Source organism: Rhagoletis zephyria, unplaced genomic scaffold (assembly GCF_001687245.7).
Source record: "Rhagoletis zephyria isolate East Lansing unplaced genomic scaffold, Rhagoletis_zephyria_1.1 Rzeph_scaffold_01554, whole genome shotgun sequence".
In the NCBI taxonomy this organism is placed as follows: domain Eukaryota; kingdom Metazoa; phylum Arthropoda; class Insecta; order Diptera; family Tephritidae; genus Rhagoletis; species Rhagoletis zephyria.
Genome location: NW_016158638.1, coordinates 39,998 through 57,097, shown reverse-complemented (window position 1 = coordinate 57,097; position 17,100 = coordinate 39,998). Strand labels below are relative to the sequence as shown.

Genomic DNA, 17,100 nt, shown 5'->3' with positions numbered 1-17,100 from the left:
AGGGAAAAGTTGAGGATCTGCTGTGTAATTGTTCGACTTTAGGGAGGTCTGCTAAACGAGATTTTCAATACAACTCTCTGAAAGACCTATTCCAGCACAGTCTTATCAAAATATAAATTTTTATCAACCAAGTTGTTTGTTTAAGAAGGCAAAACATTCTTGCGAGGACTGTAGTATCAAGACGACACTGTGCGTCGAGTTCTTTGTCGCAATCCTAACGCAACCCAACAAAACAATTGATGGTTGCAATAAAAAAGTGTGTCAATTCTTCCGTCGATGCAATTGAAGTCCACATCGTCACACCCTCTTTTAGCTCTTCTCGAATAATCGTGGGAGAAATATTTTTCGTTTGCCTTTTAAATTCTTGCCGAGCAACAACCACGAATGAACATGTTCAAATACTGAAATTACTTATTTTCGTCGGACCTTATAAAGATGGCGTGTGTTCTATTTATACATTTAAGTCTTCAATTAACTTCTTCCAGTTTCTGTCCATTTTAACGATACTAAAATTCGCTTCTGATTTAGTAACAATTCAGAGTGCACATCGCTCCTTAGCAGAAAGAACTGGTACTGCGAAAAGTTCCGAATCGCTACCGCAGAGAAGTACGCCGTACGCACAGAGTGAAAACTATTTCTGGTCGTCACTAAAATATACCCACCATGTATGACGGATTGAGCGATGATTGAGGAAAAAAGAAGAGAACTATTTTGAAGGGAAAGATAATAGAAGCTCTCACTTAGCTGCAAAGATCTTGGAATGCTGGTGGGCAGCAATCAAATTTTCTATGTAGACCGGAGCTGTTTTCTACAAGGATATGGGTAGAGATCTGGTAACAGATACCTTGGGGGCAATTGAAAAAAGGAGGGAGCACCTCCAAATGCATTTTCTGAGCAACACTCGTGGCTGCTTTGACGAGCAAGGACAAATTTTAGAGATAATCTCAGAGTACAGGGAGCTAAGTGCAGAAAAACTCACGGAATTTCGGAAAGGAGGTAGGCAACTATGTAATTTTTTTTTGTCTCGGCTCAAAAGAAATAGGAAGGATGCCGTATTTCCAACTGCTGGCCAGGGAATAAATGTAATTACGGCAGATAAAAACGAAAAGGCTTAAAAAATACTTGATTAACTCAGTGAGGGGGATGTCCGGGAGGAATTTATTTACAAAAAATGTATTCAAACAAAAAATTTTTGAGTAGGCGCTTGGGCCAATAATAACGATCAATAACCATCTCTGCATAATTGTAAGTCATGCGGAGTCCAGTACCGGCTTTGAGTACTAATAAAATTGGTGTACTTATTCATGTTCCATAACAATTGGTGCAAATGAGTACTAATACTAGTCAATTCCAAAAAGTACTATGAATAATTCCTACCAAATCAATATTATATTCCACTTACCAAATCTCGTCCGGAACTAACATAACTCTCCAAAGGACTACATGGTCTCAGCTTATTGAAGCCCAATGCATTATTGCTAATGGCAGTGTGATCGCACAACTTCGGTGTTTCATAATCATAGATTTCCAACATTAAACGTCGCTTGCCCTTCGAACTCATCAATGAAACCGAGCTCTTTTCAGCTGATGACGTATCCTTGCTACCCTTACCACCACTACTACCACCCGAAATATAATTTAAACTCTCCTTTATGCCGCTTATGCCACTATTGGCGACACCACCACTCTGTTTGCCACCTGCACCCGCTCCAGCTTGCTGATAGCCACTATACTTATTTTCATTATTGAATATACTCGATTGTGTTGGACCATAGATGTATGTATCGACCGGATTCCATGCATTATCAATATTCACGCGTAGATTTTTACTCAATTTGGGATTTTGTGCACTGTAATAATAATTGCCGTAGGCGCTTTGATTCAAGGTAGTTGGTTTGCTTCCCGATGCAGATGATGCCACTGGTGGTGGTGATGGTGGCTGCCCAGTTGTTGTTGTGGTTTTCGATGAAACATACGTGCCATAACTGTCCCACATTCTTAGGCGCGTGATCCATGGTGGCAAATCAGCCTAAAATGATGATTGGGTTAAAGAAATATGGATGTAATTGTTTCGAAAGTAGCATAGACTTGAAGTTCGTCCTTTACTTACTCTGCCTAGCGTGTTGTTGTCATGAATTGTTTGCTGTAATATCTGTAGATTGTAGCTTGTAAAAGACAACCAAATCAGATCGCCCGGATATCCATGAAAGTGGTAGGTGCATGTTGTATTCGGTGGTAGTGTATGCCGTGGGCTTACAATACGGCCCATTCGTCCACGCCGCGAGAAGAGTACATCATCTGCAGTAAATTAAGTTTGAGTTTGAGAGAGCCTTCATAGAAAAACTTAATATTTAAGTAAGTATAATATTATATAATATATATATATGTATATATATAAGTAAAAGGGACAAACTGAGAACAGAAATATGAAAACAAAATTTTTCTTTTTCCACTCACCTGGATTTGTTGCATTTATATGGAACTCGCAGGTATTTTTTGTGCCTTGTGCAAAATCGTATGAATCTGAATCTGTGAAAATAATATCGACATCAAGTTCAAAACCACGATTCGGAACGCCTTGTTGCAAGGGCGCCGAAAATGGGCTAGAATGGAATGCAACCAACATTTCAGGTCCACTGCAAAAAAAAAGACGTTATCAGGTCGTTTATATGGAAGTAGATATAAAATAGACAAAGGCTAATAAAATGAAAGTTAGAAATATGGACGGTTATTTATTTATTAATTAGTTTAAATAAAACACTGAGACACGCACGGAAGAAGTGAAAATTCATAGAAAAAATTTCACAAAGGAAAAAATTTGCAAAATATTTTTCAATATATGTGCGTATAGTATAGGACGATTCTACGTGTAATTCTAAGCAATTTTGCCAAACAAACCATGGGTCTAAAATCAATTTAGAGTTTGCCAAATTGTGAAAATATGTGCCAAATGAAGAAAATGTGAAAATTTTCACTGTTGCGCCTTCTGGTGGAAGTTTTTTACGAGTTTTATTTTTGCTCTTTTTTATGTGACAAACTGCTTATTTTACAACTCGCTCTCTTGCTAGACAATTCTGGTTGCAAGTCTTGTGTAAGACAATTGAAGGACTCTAACCGAGTGAGCAAGGTACCATTACGTGCCATTCGAGAGATCCGAGGTTCAAATCCTAGGGCAGTGAACTTTTTTTTTGTTTTGTTTAATTTTTTATTTTTATGTTTAGATAATATTCTTTTATATATTTTTTTAATTCCATTTAATTTTTAGTGTATTTTTTCAATCAATCAATTTTTTTTGTTTTAAATTTAACTTTCTTTTAGTTTTTAGATTTTTTTAATTTAAAATGAAAAATATTTTTTAATTTCATTTAATTTTTAGAAATTCATTTGTTTTATTTAATTTTTTAAATAGTTTCTTTCTTTTAAATTTTAGATTTTATTAAATTGAAAAGTGAAATATTTTTGTTAATTTAATTTAATTTACTTTCTTTTTTAATATAATTTTCTATTACTTTTTAAATTTTACTATATTAAAGAGAAAAATATATATGTATGTATATATTTTAAATTTAATTTAATTTTTAGGACTTTATTTTATTACCTTATTGAGAAGGGAGACCGGTATGTTTGCATGCAGTCATAAAAAATATTTATTGTACCAAAAAGTAGTAGGTAGGCACTGTGACCAATGGTAATCAACTATTACCACGTCTGCATGTGTGTAAGCAGTGCTGCCGAATTTACTGCGATAGGAGTTTTTTTACTACTATTTTGTCATTCATACTACCATACTCCCCAATATACTACTATTTTGCGAGATAGGTAAGTTTTTTATTAACTCTCTTTAAAGTAACTCGAACAATGTCGCATTGAACACTGATAAAGAACATTCTTAAGCAATATTACAACATTATTCAAAACTTACGACTGCAGTTATGAATTTATATTGGATATAAAACTCTTTATAACTCTTGGAGGAAAAGCTTGTTTGTTGGTCCGAACACACAAGCGTGCAGGAAACAGAACTTAGGGTATACTACGAGTACACAAACCGTAGTTGCGGAGGTGGGGCCGAAGCACAAAAAGGGGCCTGCCCGTTCATCTCCTTTAAGGCAGGAAAGGTAAATAAGTTAATGTATTCCAACCGCATTTAGCGGTTTGTACCTCGGGTAGTGGCCACTTAGAAATTCCAAAAGTTATCTGCTATCCTACTAGCTTAATAAAGCAGACCATTGAAACCTTCCGGTCATTACTGAGTGTTCTAACTACATAGTTGCGGGCTAAGAAATACTTGACCTAAGCCCTTTCTAACCAAATCTGCAGGAATGCTCGTGTGACCTGTCAGTATGCAGAGTAAACCCAGTTTCTTATATTTACCAACATAATTTCCCTGAGACCTGCATTGCCTAGTTTGGAAGTACTTAGTTAGAAGGCTGGCCAATGGCCTACTCGCATTTAGACATGAGCTAGAATCCGTAAGACTAATTGGATTTTCATTAATAAGCGTTTTTTTTTCTTCGGAAAAACTACGTCCAAATTCGATTCTATTTTTTTTTTTTTAATTTGCCATTTTTCGCAGCTTCAACAGTTTTTTTTCTCAAAAACTAGACGTGCTAGAAAAATTTTGTAATTGCACTTCAAATCAGCATCAAAAAATCTACAAGATGAGGTCGGCCCCGTTATTGAGGTAAAATACGATAAAACTTTGTTGAACCGTGATATTGGCCGCAAACACCACCGAATTGGATTTAGAAATTTCCCTTAAAAAATGTGAAAACTTACCGCGACACCACACGTGGTAACCAGTCACCGCCACAATATTTTGCCAACACAGGATCATTTGTGGAGCTGCCATCATAGAAAATCAAATGATCCCGTTCTCCTGTGCAGTCCGACCACGCTCGTATGGAACGTGAAGTCTTGTTAAAACTTGCAATGGATCTGTTGAGGTGGAAAAAAATCAATACATTAGTCCGTAAATTATTAACTTTTTTTCTCTTTTTACAAGTAAATTTTATCAATCCCCTTACCTTTTTACTAGCGCCTTGTGTTGATTTTCTTGACTAACAGCAATCATGGCATGCTTACTGGTGGGCACCTCCTTTTGTCGTATCGTCCAATAACAGGTTACATTTCGCGGATACATGCCCGGATAATTTGGGCTTTGCAAATGGCATTTATTTCGATAGCACTCATCAAATTGGCGTGTACAATACGTGCCAGGTGTAACGCGCCCCAATTCCAAAGGCTTATCGGGCAGACCGTATCTGGAAATAAAAGAAAAAAAAAAAACAAAACGATAAAGGAGGTTTATTAAGAATGTTTGTCATTTTCATACAACAATTGGACTCACAACTATACTTATTTACATACATACATACATACATATATCGTCACACATACCTGACAACAGCATCAGTTTGACTGATGAATTTGTATCGTATTTTGAATTCGAATGGTTTCTCATCATGGATGTTCTTGGGCGGATGAAATACCTGGGAAAATATTTAAATAAGTTTTATTCGCTGGAGAAATATTTCTAAATTTATTTTAGTTGTTTTCATTTAAGGAGAAAAAATAAAATCTTTGACCGGAGTAAAAAACAAAGACCGCTGAACAGTTAACCCCTTTTTTTAGAAAACATCCATGCGAACGGTCTAGCAAAGAAGGATTCCAAGCTATGCAGTTCTACGAGTAGTACACAGTAATGAAAATTGCCAGAGTATCAGCTCAAAAACATTGGAAAGCTGTCGCGACGGTTACATACACGCCATTTTAGAGTGATATTGTGTGCCATTTATGTTTATTTATTTATTTTTAAGAATTTTCAATTAAAATACAGTTCTTTCTCTAACAAAACCCATGTAAACCGAAGTTTAAAAATTTGTAGAAAACTACAAAAACGTGCAAAAAATTTCCACCCAAATTTCATACCTTTTTCTCCGAATTGTTAGAATTTGTTTGAATACACAGTTTTATAGCCCAATCGATTAATGTGCAAGTTTCAAGTGGCTAAAAGTTACCGTTGATTTTTTAGAATTTTTTTCGCCAAAGGTGATGCGGATTTCTTCCATATCGATTGCTGAGTGGAAGATCGAGGTATCTCGGCAGCCAGTTCGTAAACGCCCTATCTCAAAACTTTTCAAGAACGCCGTATTCCAGAATTTTGTTGAAAAACATCCTATCTCAGAATTTGGTTGTAGTTAACGCAGCAATAATCTGGCGTCCGTTCCACCAGTTTCATATCAAAATAGGATTGAACACGTTCAGAAAGTGTTTCTCAAATTTGCCTTACGATCACTACGCTTCTCTGATCCCATACCCTCCTATAATGCGCGCTTATCGCTGCTCAATCTAAAATCGTTAGATAAAAGAGGGTCACTATTGTCTATGACTTTTATTTTTTGCATTATCCAAGGATCTTATGACTGTCCGCAGCTTTTGGGTAGAATACATTTTAATGTACCGAGGAGGTATCTGCGTGCTTCCCTGCCTTTTTATGCCGAAAATTTCAAAACGAATTATGCCCGTAATGCACCCATTGGCCGGGCAATGAGTGAACTTAACCAGATCTCAATTACTATCGACCTTGATTTTTCTCTACCTAAGTCAATTTTTACCAATATGCTTAATTTGATGCCCTAGCTTAAGCTTGATTGTTAAATAGTCTGTAAGAAATTATGCTTTCATAGACTGATTGATAAATAAATAAATATCTGTCTGACTGTCAAAATCAATGTTTATGTGTGCATTCGTAAAACCAGCAAACATCTGACACTTACCTTCACAGATGCAGTTACTGTCGATGTTTCGCTAAAATATAATTGAGGCCCTGTTGCTTTGCCGCACCAAGAACCGCCTGTGAATGGACGCCCCAGTTCGCTCAGCTGCAATTATTTTATTAACTAGCATATATTGACATATTCTTTCGAATGAACAAATTCGAATAAAAACTTGCCTGCATAAAACCCTCGGGACAGCCTGGCAACTCGCCAGCTGGGTTAACATTGCTTTCGTAACCGTCAATATCTGAGTCCACCATGCCTTCATCGAAGCGACCCACCGTAAAACTATCGAAGATAATCTGGAAAAAAAATTATAAAAATTGTATTTAAAATTTTGATTTCCAGAAACATAAATTTTAGCGAATTCAAATTTAAAGTTTGAACACATTTATGTATTTGCAACTGCATATACTTTTGTATGTTTGCCTATTCATAAATAAATGCACTAATTTAATGTCCCTAATAGTCGCTCAATTTGAATTCAATACTCTAAATAGTATCTATTTAATCGCACTTACTTGCACAATATCGCCTTGCTCACGCCCTGAAGCTGTGAAAGTTAGGTGACATAAAAATGGCAGTCGACTCCATTGTGGTGTTGGCACTTTTAATGTATAGGTGCGACCAATGTCACCGTAATAAGTTCGGTTGCAAACTGCAAATTGATAATAAAATATTTATGTACATACATACATATATAAGTATGTATGTTAATATGTATAAAAAGTTTTTCATTTATATATACTATATGCAGTTGTATTTGTGTACATTAAACTATGTAAAAACGTACAATCTGTAATGCCTTACCACAATTTATAAATAAGTAAAAGTTTAGAGTAGCATATCCTCCTCAACGAAGACCAAAAATTAATGAAAAAATTTTAATTTGTACTCGTAAAATATGTTAATACTCAACCTCATTCGCACCAAGCAGAATGCGCATTTAAATTTAAAACTTTATATACAATTAGGGAGTTCACAAGGTGTTGTATACTGTCGTACTGTTGTATGTCATAAACTTTAAACGGCTAAAACTATGTTTAAGGAATTCGCAAGCTAACATAAAAGTTTTATTATGAAATTTCACACAATTAAAAAATAGTTGGTGGTGATTTCAAGTCCTCTAAACATTTATTTAGCCGTTAAAAACTTTACAACATACAACAATACGACAAGTACGACACCTTGTGAACCACCCAAATGATTCGCGCAAGTGTTCACGTGTTGATTTTTTTTTTTTAAATATTCACAACGTTTTTCAAGGAATTTTTCGTTTTGTTATTTTTCTATAAAAGTATTGTCCAAGCTTTAGCCAAAGCCATATAAATCAGAGTTTCAAATTTTCATCTGAATCTTTAAAAAAATTTTGTGTATGTGTTTTATAGCCCATAAAATTTTAGTCTCATGAAAACCAAGTTTGAAGCGTCTAAAAATCGCGTTGATTTTTTAATATTTATTTTTTTTTTTTGCTGACGGATATAAGAAAAAAATTTAAATAAAAAAACGTTGTGAAAATTAAAATAAAATCAACACGTAAACAATTGTGTGAGTCACTGTATGTAATACTTAATAAGAGACGGCGGCGTAGCTGGGGGCGGTGAATGGCTACATCCACCCCTCCTTCGGCAATATCCCAGCAAAAAATCGGTAATCGCTTTTAGTGGTAACGTGTTCTAGAAGGCGTAGCGTTATAATGCCTCCGAATTTTTTCGCTTCTTTTATGCATTGCCTGTAATGCAAAGTAGAATGTCCTACAATATTTTATTCGTTTCGCTTCTTCGTTTCATTTCCGGGAATGCAAAGTAGAATGTCCTACAATATTTTATTTGTTTCGCTTCTTTGCTTCATTTCGGGGAATGCAAAGTAGAATGCTTCATCGTAGTCAGCTGAAAAATGGAATGAATATCCAAAAATTCTTTTTCTACCGTTACTTTCTGTGGAAATTTGTCTCGCATAAAAATCATGTTTTGCTTTGTTCAATTTGCAGCGAAGTTGAAGTCAGTCAATGAAGTGACGTACAAGAGTGAGGAAGTACAATTTTAAGCTTAATTAAATATGCATGTATGTACATACCGATTTTAAAGAAAATCTAAATACCTAAATACATACATATGTACGCTGGTTTATAAAAATTTTAATTAATTTTAACCTTTTAAGACATTTTCTGATTTCAATTTAATATAAATAAGTATGTACTTATCTAGGCATTCTACATTAGTTTCTCTGTAAGGCATTCTTTGTTCGCTTCTCTGGATTCTGTTTATCCATGCGTTCTCCCTTCGTTCGAAGGTAATGCTGCGGGTAAGGGCTTACCGCCAATGACATGCCCATGTTAAAATAAGGCCTTCTTGAAGCGAAAGGGTAAGCGATTCCCATCGCCTAGCTCGTTTCCACTTTCGCTTCTGTGGTAATCGTGTTTTTTGCTGGGATACTAAGATTTTTTACTTTTTGAACGACTTCAAAAAAGGAGGAGGTTATCAATTTGTCGGAATATTTTTCTTATGTACATATGTCAGCGCATAACTCTGGACCATGCCAACCGATTTCGATAATTCTTTTTCTATCGGAATTCAAGTCGGTTGCGTTTTTTGCTTAAAAATTACATTTTCATAATAACTTAATTTTATTTTATCCTTATGAGTTAAAATTTGTTTCAGATAAACGAAAAAATACCTTTTTATAAATATTTTTGATTATCGGTTGCTGGATTATGTATGTATTTGAATATTGAGTGTGTAAAAATCGCAGGAAAAAGGGTCTTTGCTTAAAAAGGTGTCACTATTCAATTTTTCAAATTTCAAATGAGAATATTTAGAGAAAATTAATCATCTAGTTGCAGCTAGTAGTTGCCGGCCTGCTTTATATGATGCCAAGGGCATTTCGGGGCACCGAAATTGCGCATATGGAAACTGTGCATTTAGACATTATTTCGGTTTCAACCGAAACTGTGCATGTATGCTTTATTTCGGTTTTAGCCATATGCATTATTTCGGTTTTGAACTGAAATTGTGCATGCATGCATTATTTCGGTTTTTGTTATATGCATTATTTCGGTTTTCTAACGAAAGTGTGCATATGGATAATTTCGTTTTTTCTAATATGAATTATTTACTTCTACTTAGTAAGGGTTTTAATCCCTAAGCGCGGCTGAAAGCCGCCTACGCAGAGAAAAGTTCTGCGCAAAATACGTCCGCCCTTCTTTTCCGGCAATACAGAAAGGAGAATTCTACTTAGTAAGGGTTATAATCCCTAAGCGCGGCCGAAGGCCGCCTACGCAGAAAGAAGTTCTGCGCAAAAGTACTTCCGGCCCCCTTTTCCGGCAACACAGAAAGGAGAATTCTACTTAGTAAGGGTTATAATCCCTAAGCGCGGCCGAAGGCCGCCTACGCAGAAAGAAGTTCTGCGCAAAAGTACTTCCGGCCCCCTTTTCCGGCAACACAGAAAGGAGAATTCTACTTAGTAAGGGTTATAATCCCTAAGCGCGGCCGAAGGCCGCCTACGCAGAAAGAAGTTCTGCGCAAAAGTACTTCCGGCCCCCTTTTCCGGCAACACAGAAAGGAGAATTCTACTTAGTAAGGGTTATAATCCCTAAGCGCGGCCGAAGGCCGCCTACTCAGAAAGAAGTTCGTTTTCATGTATGCACTATTTCGGTTTTTGTCATATGCATTATTTCGGTTTTGAACCGAAACTGTGCATGTATGCATTACTTCGTTTTTCTCATATGCGTTATTTCGGTTTTCAAACGAAAGTGTGCATGTATGCATTATTTCGGGTTTTTCATATGCATTATTTCGGTTTTCAACCGAAACTGTGCATATATGCATTATTTCCGTTTTTTTGATATGCATTATTTCGGTTTTCAAACGAAAGTGCGCATATGCATAATTTCGGTTTTTCTAATATGCATTATTGCGGTTTTCAACCGAAACTGTGCAGATATGCATTATTTCGGTTTTTTTCGTATGCATTATTTCGTATGCACAGTTTGCATATGCACAATTTTAGGGTGCCGGCATTTCTCTGACTTTGTCGCAGGTGCTGCTGGCCAGTGATTTAAGGACTTTGCTGCTGCCCTGTCCATTGGTTGCGACTGCGGTTGTGTGTGCTCAGAAGGAGAGCTAGCTGTTATAACTTTTTTGTGTTATTAATAGTTGGACTTGGCGAGAGGAAACCTCTGAGATAAGGGTAAAATAAACCTATTCCCGATTGGATGGACATTTACCGGATCACTGTCGAATAGGAGCTCATGCGGTACGACTTAACATCCGACGCATATTGCAATAGCAGTTTAATGGTCAACGCAAGCATATCAGCACTCGCTTTTCAACTGCCCTGCGTACGCTAGGCTAACCCGTTCAGAAATAAATCTCGATTTTGAGCAGACGTTGGTTAGATTTTCTTTCTTCCATCTAGCGCCCGACAAGAAAAACTATCGAGCCGCCAGACACAAAGGCAGCGCTCGCTCCAAGCAGCCACTGCCCGGCGATCCTGGGCAGCTTCCGTCTAATGAAATGTCGAATTACCATTCAGAATTCCCATACAGTGCCTAATATAAAATGTAAAACTGGGAATTTTCTACAATCCTAGGCGTAATTAGGAAAAGCCTTTTGAGAAAGTGACAAGGAAATCATTGTCAGGAATATCTGGCCAGCATCAGGATCAGTTGCCCAAGTCAAGGTATTAAATGCTAGAGCCAGACAGCTCTAAGCCAATAAACTTAATTCAGGGCAACCTATCCTGTGGTCGTCAAGGTTACCCTTTTAAGGTCGAGACCACGCAATGAGCGCCAAAACGGCGCCGAAATGCCGCTCCCCCGCTCATAAATGCCGCTCAGCGTGTGGCCACTTCAATAGCATATGTTTTAATTTCAAGCCTGCCAGCCGCTTTGCCGCTCATTGCGTGGCCTCGACCTAAGGCTGTCGCATGACAGATTTTGTCCTGGCGCTGCCAACGTAAACGTACTGCAGAAAATCTACCTAGCACCTGAACCGGTTACCCAAGTCAAAATATTGCATAGTAGTGTCAGACACTACGAAAGATAACCGTTGATGAGAATCTGTTCAGCGCTAGAAATGATTATCTCTGATTAATTTTTGTGTACTAGATTATCTGTAGAATGGATTTACATGCCGGAACCTATTCTGGCACTGTCGAGAAAATCTTAGTTACTGAAATCTAGACAAGCTCTAGCTCAAGCGAATTAGGGCCTTGTCGAGAGAATTTCCCAGTGACCGTTCCAGTAATAGTCTTACCACTCAGTCGTATCACAATGGACCAACAAAATTTATATATTAATGTGAACTTCGCAGGAATACCACTTAACCTAACATTGTATCATCAAAAATGGTAACGAAAATTACATAAAAATTTTAAGGGGATGTGGTGATCTCCGAAATTACAGCTTTAGTTTTTACTATAGCTCTACTTTCCATAAAAATTTCTTCAAGCTTAACACAATTGTTGAAAAAATGCTTAAAAAAGTAAATTTCAAAGTGTGTGTGTATTTTGTACAAAATACAGGGTGTCTGCTGAGAGATGCTACAAAAAAAAAAACGTAATAGCTTTCTTCCTACGCAAGCAATCTGCTCCATTTAGTTTTATTTCATTTAGAGCTCCTTATATTTCACGCCAATGGAAGATTGAAACCATGAAACTATGATTTGGATTGTGCGCCACTTTCACCCGTTGAAGTCCGTAGTATCCTTCCAAAGGGAATATAGCGTTACCTTAATTCACAAAGGCCCTAGCCAACACTTTTTTCGAAAATGTTACTCTTCATAAAAGTGCTTCCTATCTGTTTTGCTAATCTAGCTTTAATCTCTCAGTAGTTTTGATCGTTGATAAACTCATTGAAGCAGAATGGAGCGCTCATTGAGCAATCATTTTATGTATGCCAAGGCGAATTAATATAAGGTGATAGCAGGAGCACAAAAACAAAAATTTACATGTGTTTTGTTTTTGCTTTGGCGGCATAAACTGTCAAAATCTATAAGAGTGTGTGTAGAAATTCAAAAAAAAATGTTTCAATTTGATATCAGAAGCCGTGCGGCGAAACACATACACAAAATCAGCTGAGCTAGTAACACCACCTGGTATAAATTCACCTTGATGTATGCTCTAAATTTGATGCGCAGCTTGCTTGGTTGTTCGTCATCGGCTTTTCTAAATTCGGTCTTTTCTCAATTGTGTGTTTCTGAATTAAAAGTTTGGTGTAAAAAGTTTTGCGGTTTTGTTGTTTAATATTTTGTTTTTTTTTTAAATGTGAGTGAGCATTAATTTATGACTCGAAGCGATGCAATTAAAAGTGATGCCATAAATACGAATAAACTATGAGAAGTTTATAGTAAAGAGAGCGTAAATAACGATAGCACTCTGAGTTTATAAAATTGGAGTGATAATAAAAAACTTGGAAGTCTGTATTTATATTTTGTTAATAAATAGAACACAAGAAAATATGATATTTTGCTTTTTGTTTTCACCACTCCGAATTTAGGGTTAGAACTCAGCCGCGGCGAAAATTCCAACATTAGGACTAATGCTAAAATTTTTTGACGGCTTTTAGGATATATTAAAAATGTAGTGGCTGGGGTCCACTAAAACCCGTAAAATTATGAAAGTGGTCTTAGGGAAAAAAGTTTGGGAACCTCGGATTTAAAAGCAATCCATACGAATGACAATTGAGGCGATTCCCACTATGGCCCCGAGTCAGTAATGCATAACGTTTTAATAAAATATCACAAACGCATCACCGACCTTGGAGGCCATTTAAATTCAATTGCTTTTAAAACCAATTAACAAAAATAGTCAATTTCTCAAATGAATAAATAACAAGCTATTTTTAAGTAAACAACAAAACCGACTTTAATTCTCATATAAAACTTTAAGATTACCGTTAATTTCTTCAGAATCCAATGATCGGATCTAAACCAAATTAGTATGGGACCACCTCTGAGAAACCACCCTTCCTTTTAAAATCGGTTAACATGGTTCAAAGTTGTGCGGTAACATACATTAAAAAAATTAAAACATTGCGACGAATAGATAACCACCTGCTTTTTTGAAGTAGGTTAAAAAATAAATTACATGAATTAAGCAACAAGTTATATGTAGTTTCCTAGAGTAGCAATATTCATTAGCTACCCTGTAGAATGCAGATTTCAAATCCTAACTTTTTCTTAAAAAAAAAACATTATTTATTACTTTTCTACGTATTGTTTCATTCTATGTCTTAAAACGTCTTCTCAGCTCAATATTTCACTTCGACATACGTACATACATAGTAGTAGATAACTTCAACAGCAACTCCACTTTTGCTCTTAAATAAGTTTTAGACACATTTCCTTCTACGACTTACTCACCCGAACAATGTTTTGGCTCATCGCTGCCATCTTCACAATCCGCACGTCCATCGCAGAATTTGTCCAATGGTATGCAAATGTTGTTATTACCCTTGCAAGGAAACTCAGATACGCGACAAGCGAAGCCCAGCATAATTGCCAATTGCACCAGTATCAATGTGAACCAGGTGCCCCATTTGCCAGTGTAACCAAACATCTGTAAATAGTGAATACATATATGAATATTCAATGAATATGATTTTTATTATAAGAAAACAACTTTGAACTTAAATTTTTAAGATGAGCAATAGTAGTATAATTTTAGCACCATTTTCTGCTTAAATTCCTTGTGTTATTAGTTAGCAAATATGCACGCAAATAAATAATATACTCCTAGTAAATTTCAAAAAAAATTCAAATCATCCAAACTTTGCCATTTTTACGTCACCCCATTGTCGGCTGAGCGACATCATAGGCACCTACTTTTATAATTGACAGCAATTCCCTGCGGTTGCTCAGTACTTTACAATGGAGTGCATTTTGCTACAGTCACCAACACCAACACCAACGCCAACACCATCACCAACACCGTCGTCGTCACCGCGCATTCACAAACTTTATTCAGCTTACGCCTGCAGTTTAGCTTATGTAGTCAAATATACGGAAGCGGTGGCGTTAAGGGGTGAGTTCAACTGTTGGCGTCGCGTCGGTGGCTATTTGGTGTTGCTGGTCGGCCATTGTGGTTGAACGAATCGAGCGCGCCTGCTTTCAATTGCTTAAATATCCTCTTCACTTTATTTCCTGCACTGCCTGCTGCTTTGTGTGCTGTGAATTTCAAAACGCTTCATTTATTCTGCAGCAACTAAATCGGAGTGACCAAAGGAGAGGTAGCTCCTCCGTATGTATGTATGTATGTATGTATGTAGGTGCTCGCACTTGCATCCATGCAAACCAACACTGAGCTGAGGATGCTGTCGATGGCAGTTGCTACTATGTCTCGAGGCAAGGGTATTGAGTGCACTAAACTTACAGGAACTCGCCAACAAATGATGCCATCAAATTCACCATTTGCCTTGCAACAACAACGACAATAACAGCAACAATATTGTAGCTTTTCAACTAACAAACAATAAAAGTAGTGCCCACAAACGCTTCACAATGGGGCCACAACAGGAGCGGTAGCAGCGGCAACCAAAGGTATTAAAGGAAGGCGAGAAATCGTTGCAAAATGATTATTTAAATGCTGTGTTGTTGCACGTTTTTTGTTCTTTTGGTATTGTTTGTTGTTACCTTTTATTTGTTGTGAACCCATGCAGTTTGGCAGTGCGTTTGTGGCTGTGATGTGAGTGCCTACCAATTTTCTTTTCAAGCTTCTACACTTATAATCCACCATTGGAAAGGAATCTTTAGCTTGCGATTTTAACATTGGCGGCCGTTAAGTATGCACTTGTAAATGTTGCATAATCTTGTTGTACAAGCAAGTAGAAGTTTGTTTGCAAAGTGGCAGTGAAACTGTAAGCATAGTATGCTTATGAAATAAAAATGTTGGCCAGCTTTGGGAAAAAAAACACGCTCACAAACATGCATTTACTTAGGCATGCAAAAATAGGCATTTCAAGCCATTCAATAATTTAGTACGAGCTAATTTGATTTTGACCGATATATTTTTTACAATGAAAAATTTGCAAGGACATTTAATGCACCACTTTTATAATACTCCAGCAATAAGGCTAACAAGGTTGTTAATGGCCGATAGGCTCTGATTTTGCCAATCTAAGCTTGGATGAGAAAGTTAGTTGAGTATTTGTTGGTGTTGGTTGATTTTTTCTAGAGGGTGTGAAGATAATGTATTTAGAGACAAATTTCCGTCAAGCTTGCTTTGGATATACACCGGTTTCAGCGTTGTGCGATCCAAAACAGTTAAAAAATTTCACAAAAATATAGAGGCGTATTCATAGTCAAAATTAATTTAGTACTTAAATTTAATGGTAGATTTTTGACAAAATTTTTAATGGGTCATCTGTCAAAAAATTTGCAACTAATTTTAAGTACCAGCTTAGTTTTGACTATGAAAACGCGCCATAGTTTCTTCCTAAAAAGTTACTCTATAAATCAGTGATTCTTAACCTTTGGTTCCTGTAAACACCCGAAGTGGTCTGCGCAGCCATCCAAAAAGCTAATATACGAGTGTAAAAGGCAAGCGCCTAGTTCCTCACAATATATTCTCAAAAAGTGAATTCCAACGTCTTTCAAAGGCACGTATTGTAATACATATTACTCTGTGCGACAGTAAAGAATTAATATACATACTCACAAAATGAGGGGTCAATTATAGTAAAATTACGTTAGTTTTTCTCTCGTACTTTGAAATTTCAAATTTATGATTGATTTCAAAAATTTATTTAAAAAGTACAATTCAATGTAGAATTAAAATAAGGGCAAGAAATAAAAGAGGAAGTTAACATTTTGGTGCGGAAGGACGAATATGTATTGAAAATGTCGTTTTAAAATTTTATCCTTAAAAACTTCTAATGTTTATTTAAAAAAAAAAATATACGTTAAGGATCAATATAGACTATACACGACCACATCCTGTAATTTTGTCCTTTAAACTTTGCTAGTTTGGGATAAACAAATTTTTAAAAGGGTATTTTCAATTCGTCCTTGTTAACCACAATTTTTAATTTTTTTCCATTATAAAGAATTTTCACTTTCATTTACCAATACCGCCAAAAAGACGTAAGTGAATTTTTTTAGAATCATCTTTTTAGTGCAGAAATGTTCCTGGAGCATCGAGAAGCATTCTGCATGGCACTGAATTTTTTAAATAATGTTTTTAAAAGTACTTTAAAGGGAAAAACAAAAAACGCAGTTTTACTATATGTGTTTGACCCTTAGTATCGTGAGTATGGAAAGTAGGTGTAATTTCAATTCGATTTATTAAATTTTTTGACAAAGGACAACCTAGAGACCAAATTTCG

The 17,100-nt window shown here is 36.2% G+C and overlaps 1 protein-coding gene across 1 annotated transcript in view; it reads right to left on the bottom strand.

The window, feature by feature from the left end:
* LOC108364423 (uncharacterized) overlaps positions 1 to 17,100 on the bottom strand; it is a 38,163-nt gene that overhangs the window by 5,291 nt on the left and 15,772 nt on the right. Inside the window, exons 3-12 of the mRNA XM_017618091.1 lie at positions 14,141 to 14,336; positions 7,301 to 7,437; positions 6,956 to 7,081; positions 6,780 to 6,884; positions 5,401 to 5,492; positions 5,028 to 5,264; positions 4,780 to 4,938; positions 2,458 to 2,636; positions 2,111 to 2,298; positions 1,403 to 2,029 (exon numbers count right to left, since the gene is read on the bottom strand). Of these exons, the coding sequence (XP_017473580.1) occupies positions 1,403 to 2,029; positions 2,111 to 2,298; positions 2,458 to 2,636; positions 4,780 to 4,938; positions 5,028 to 5,264; positions 5,401 to 5,492; positions 6,780 to 6,884; positions 6,956 to 7,081; positions 7,301 to 7,437; positions 14,141 to 14,336 (2,046 nt within the window). The remainder of the gene's footprint in view (positions 1 to 1,402; positions 2,030 to 2,110; positions 2,299 to 2,457; positions 2,637 to 4,779; positions 4,939 to 5,027; positions 5,265 to 5,400; positions 5,493 to 6,779; positions 6,885 to 6,955; positions 7,082 to 7,300; positions 7,438 to 14,140; positions 14,337 to 17,100) is intronic.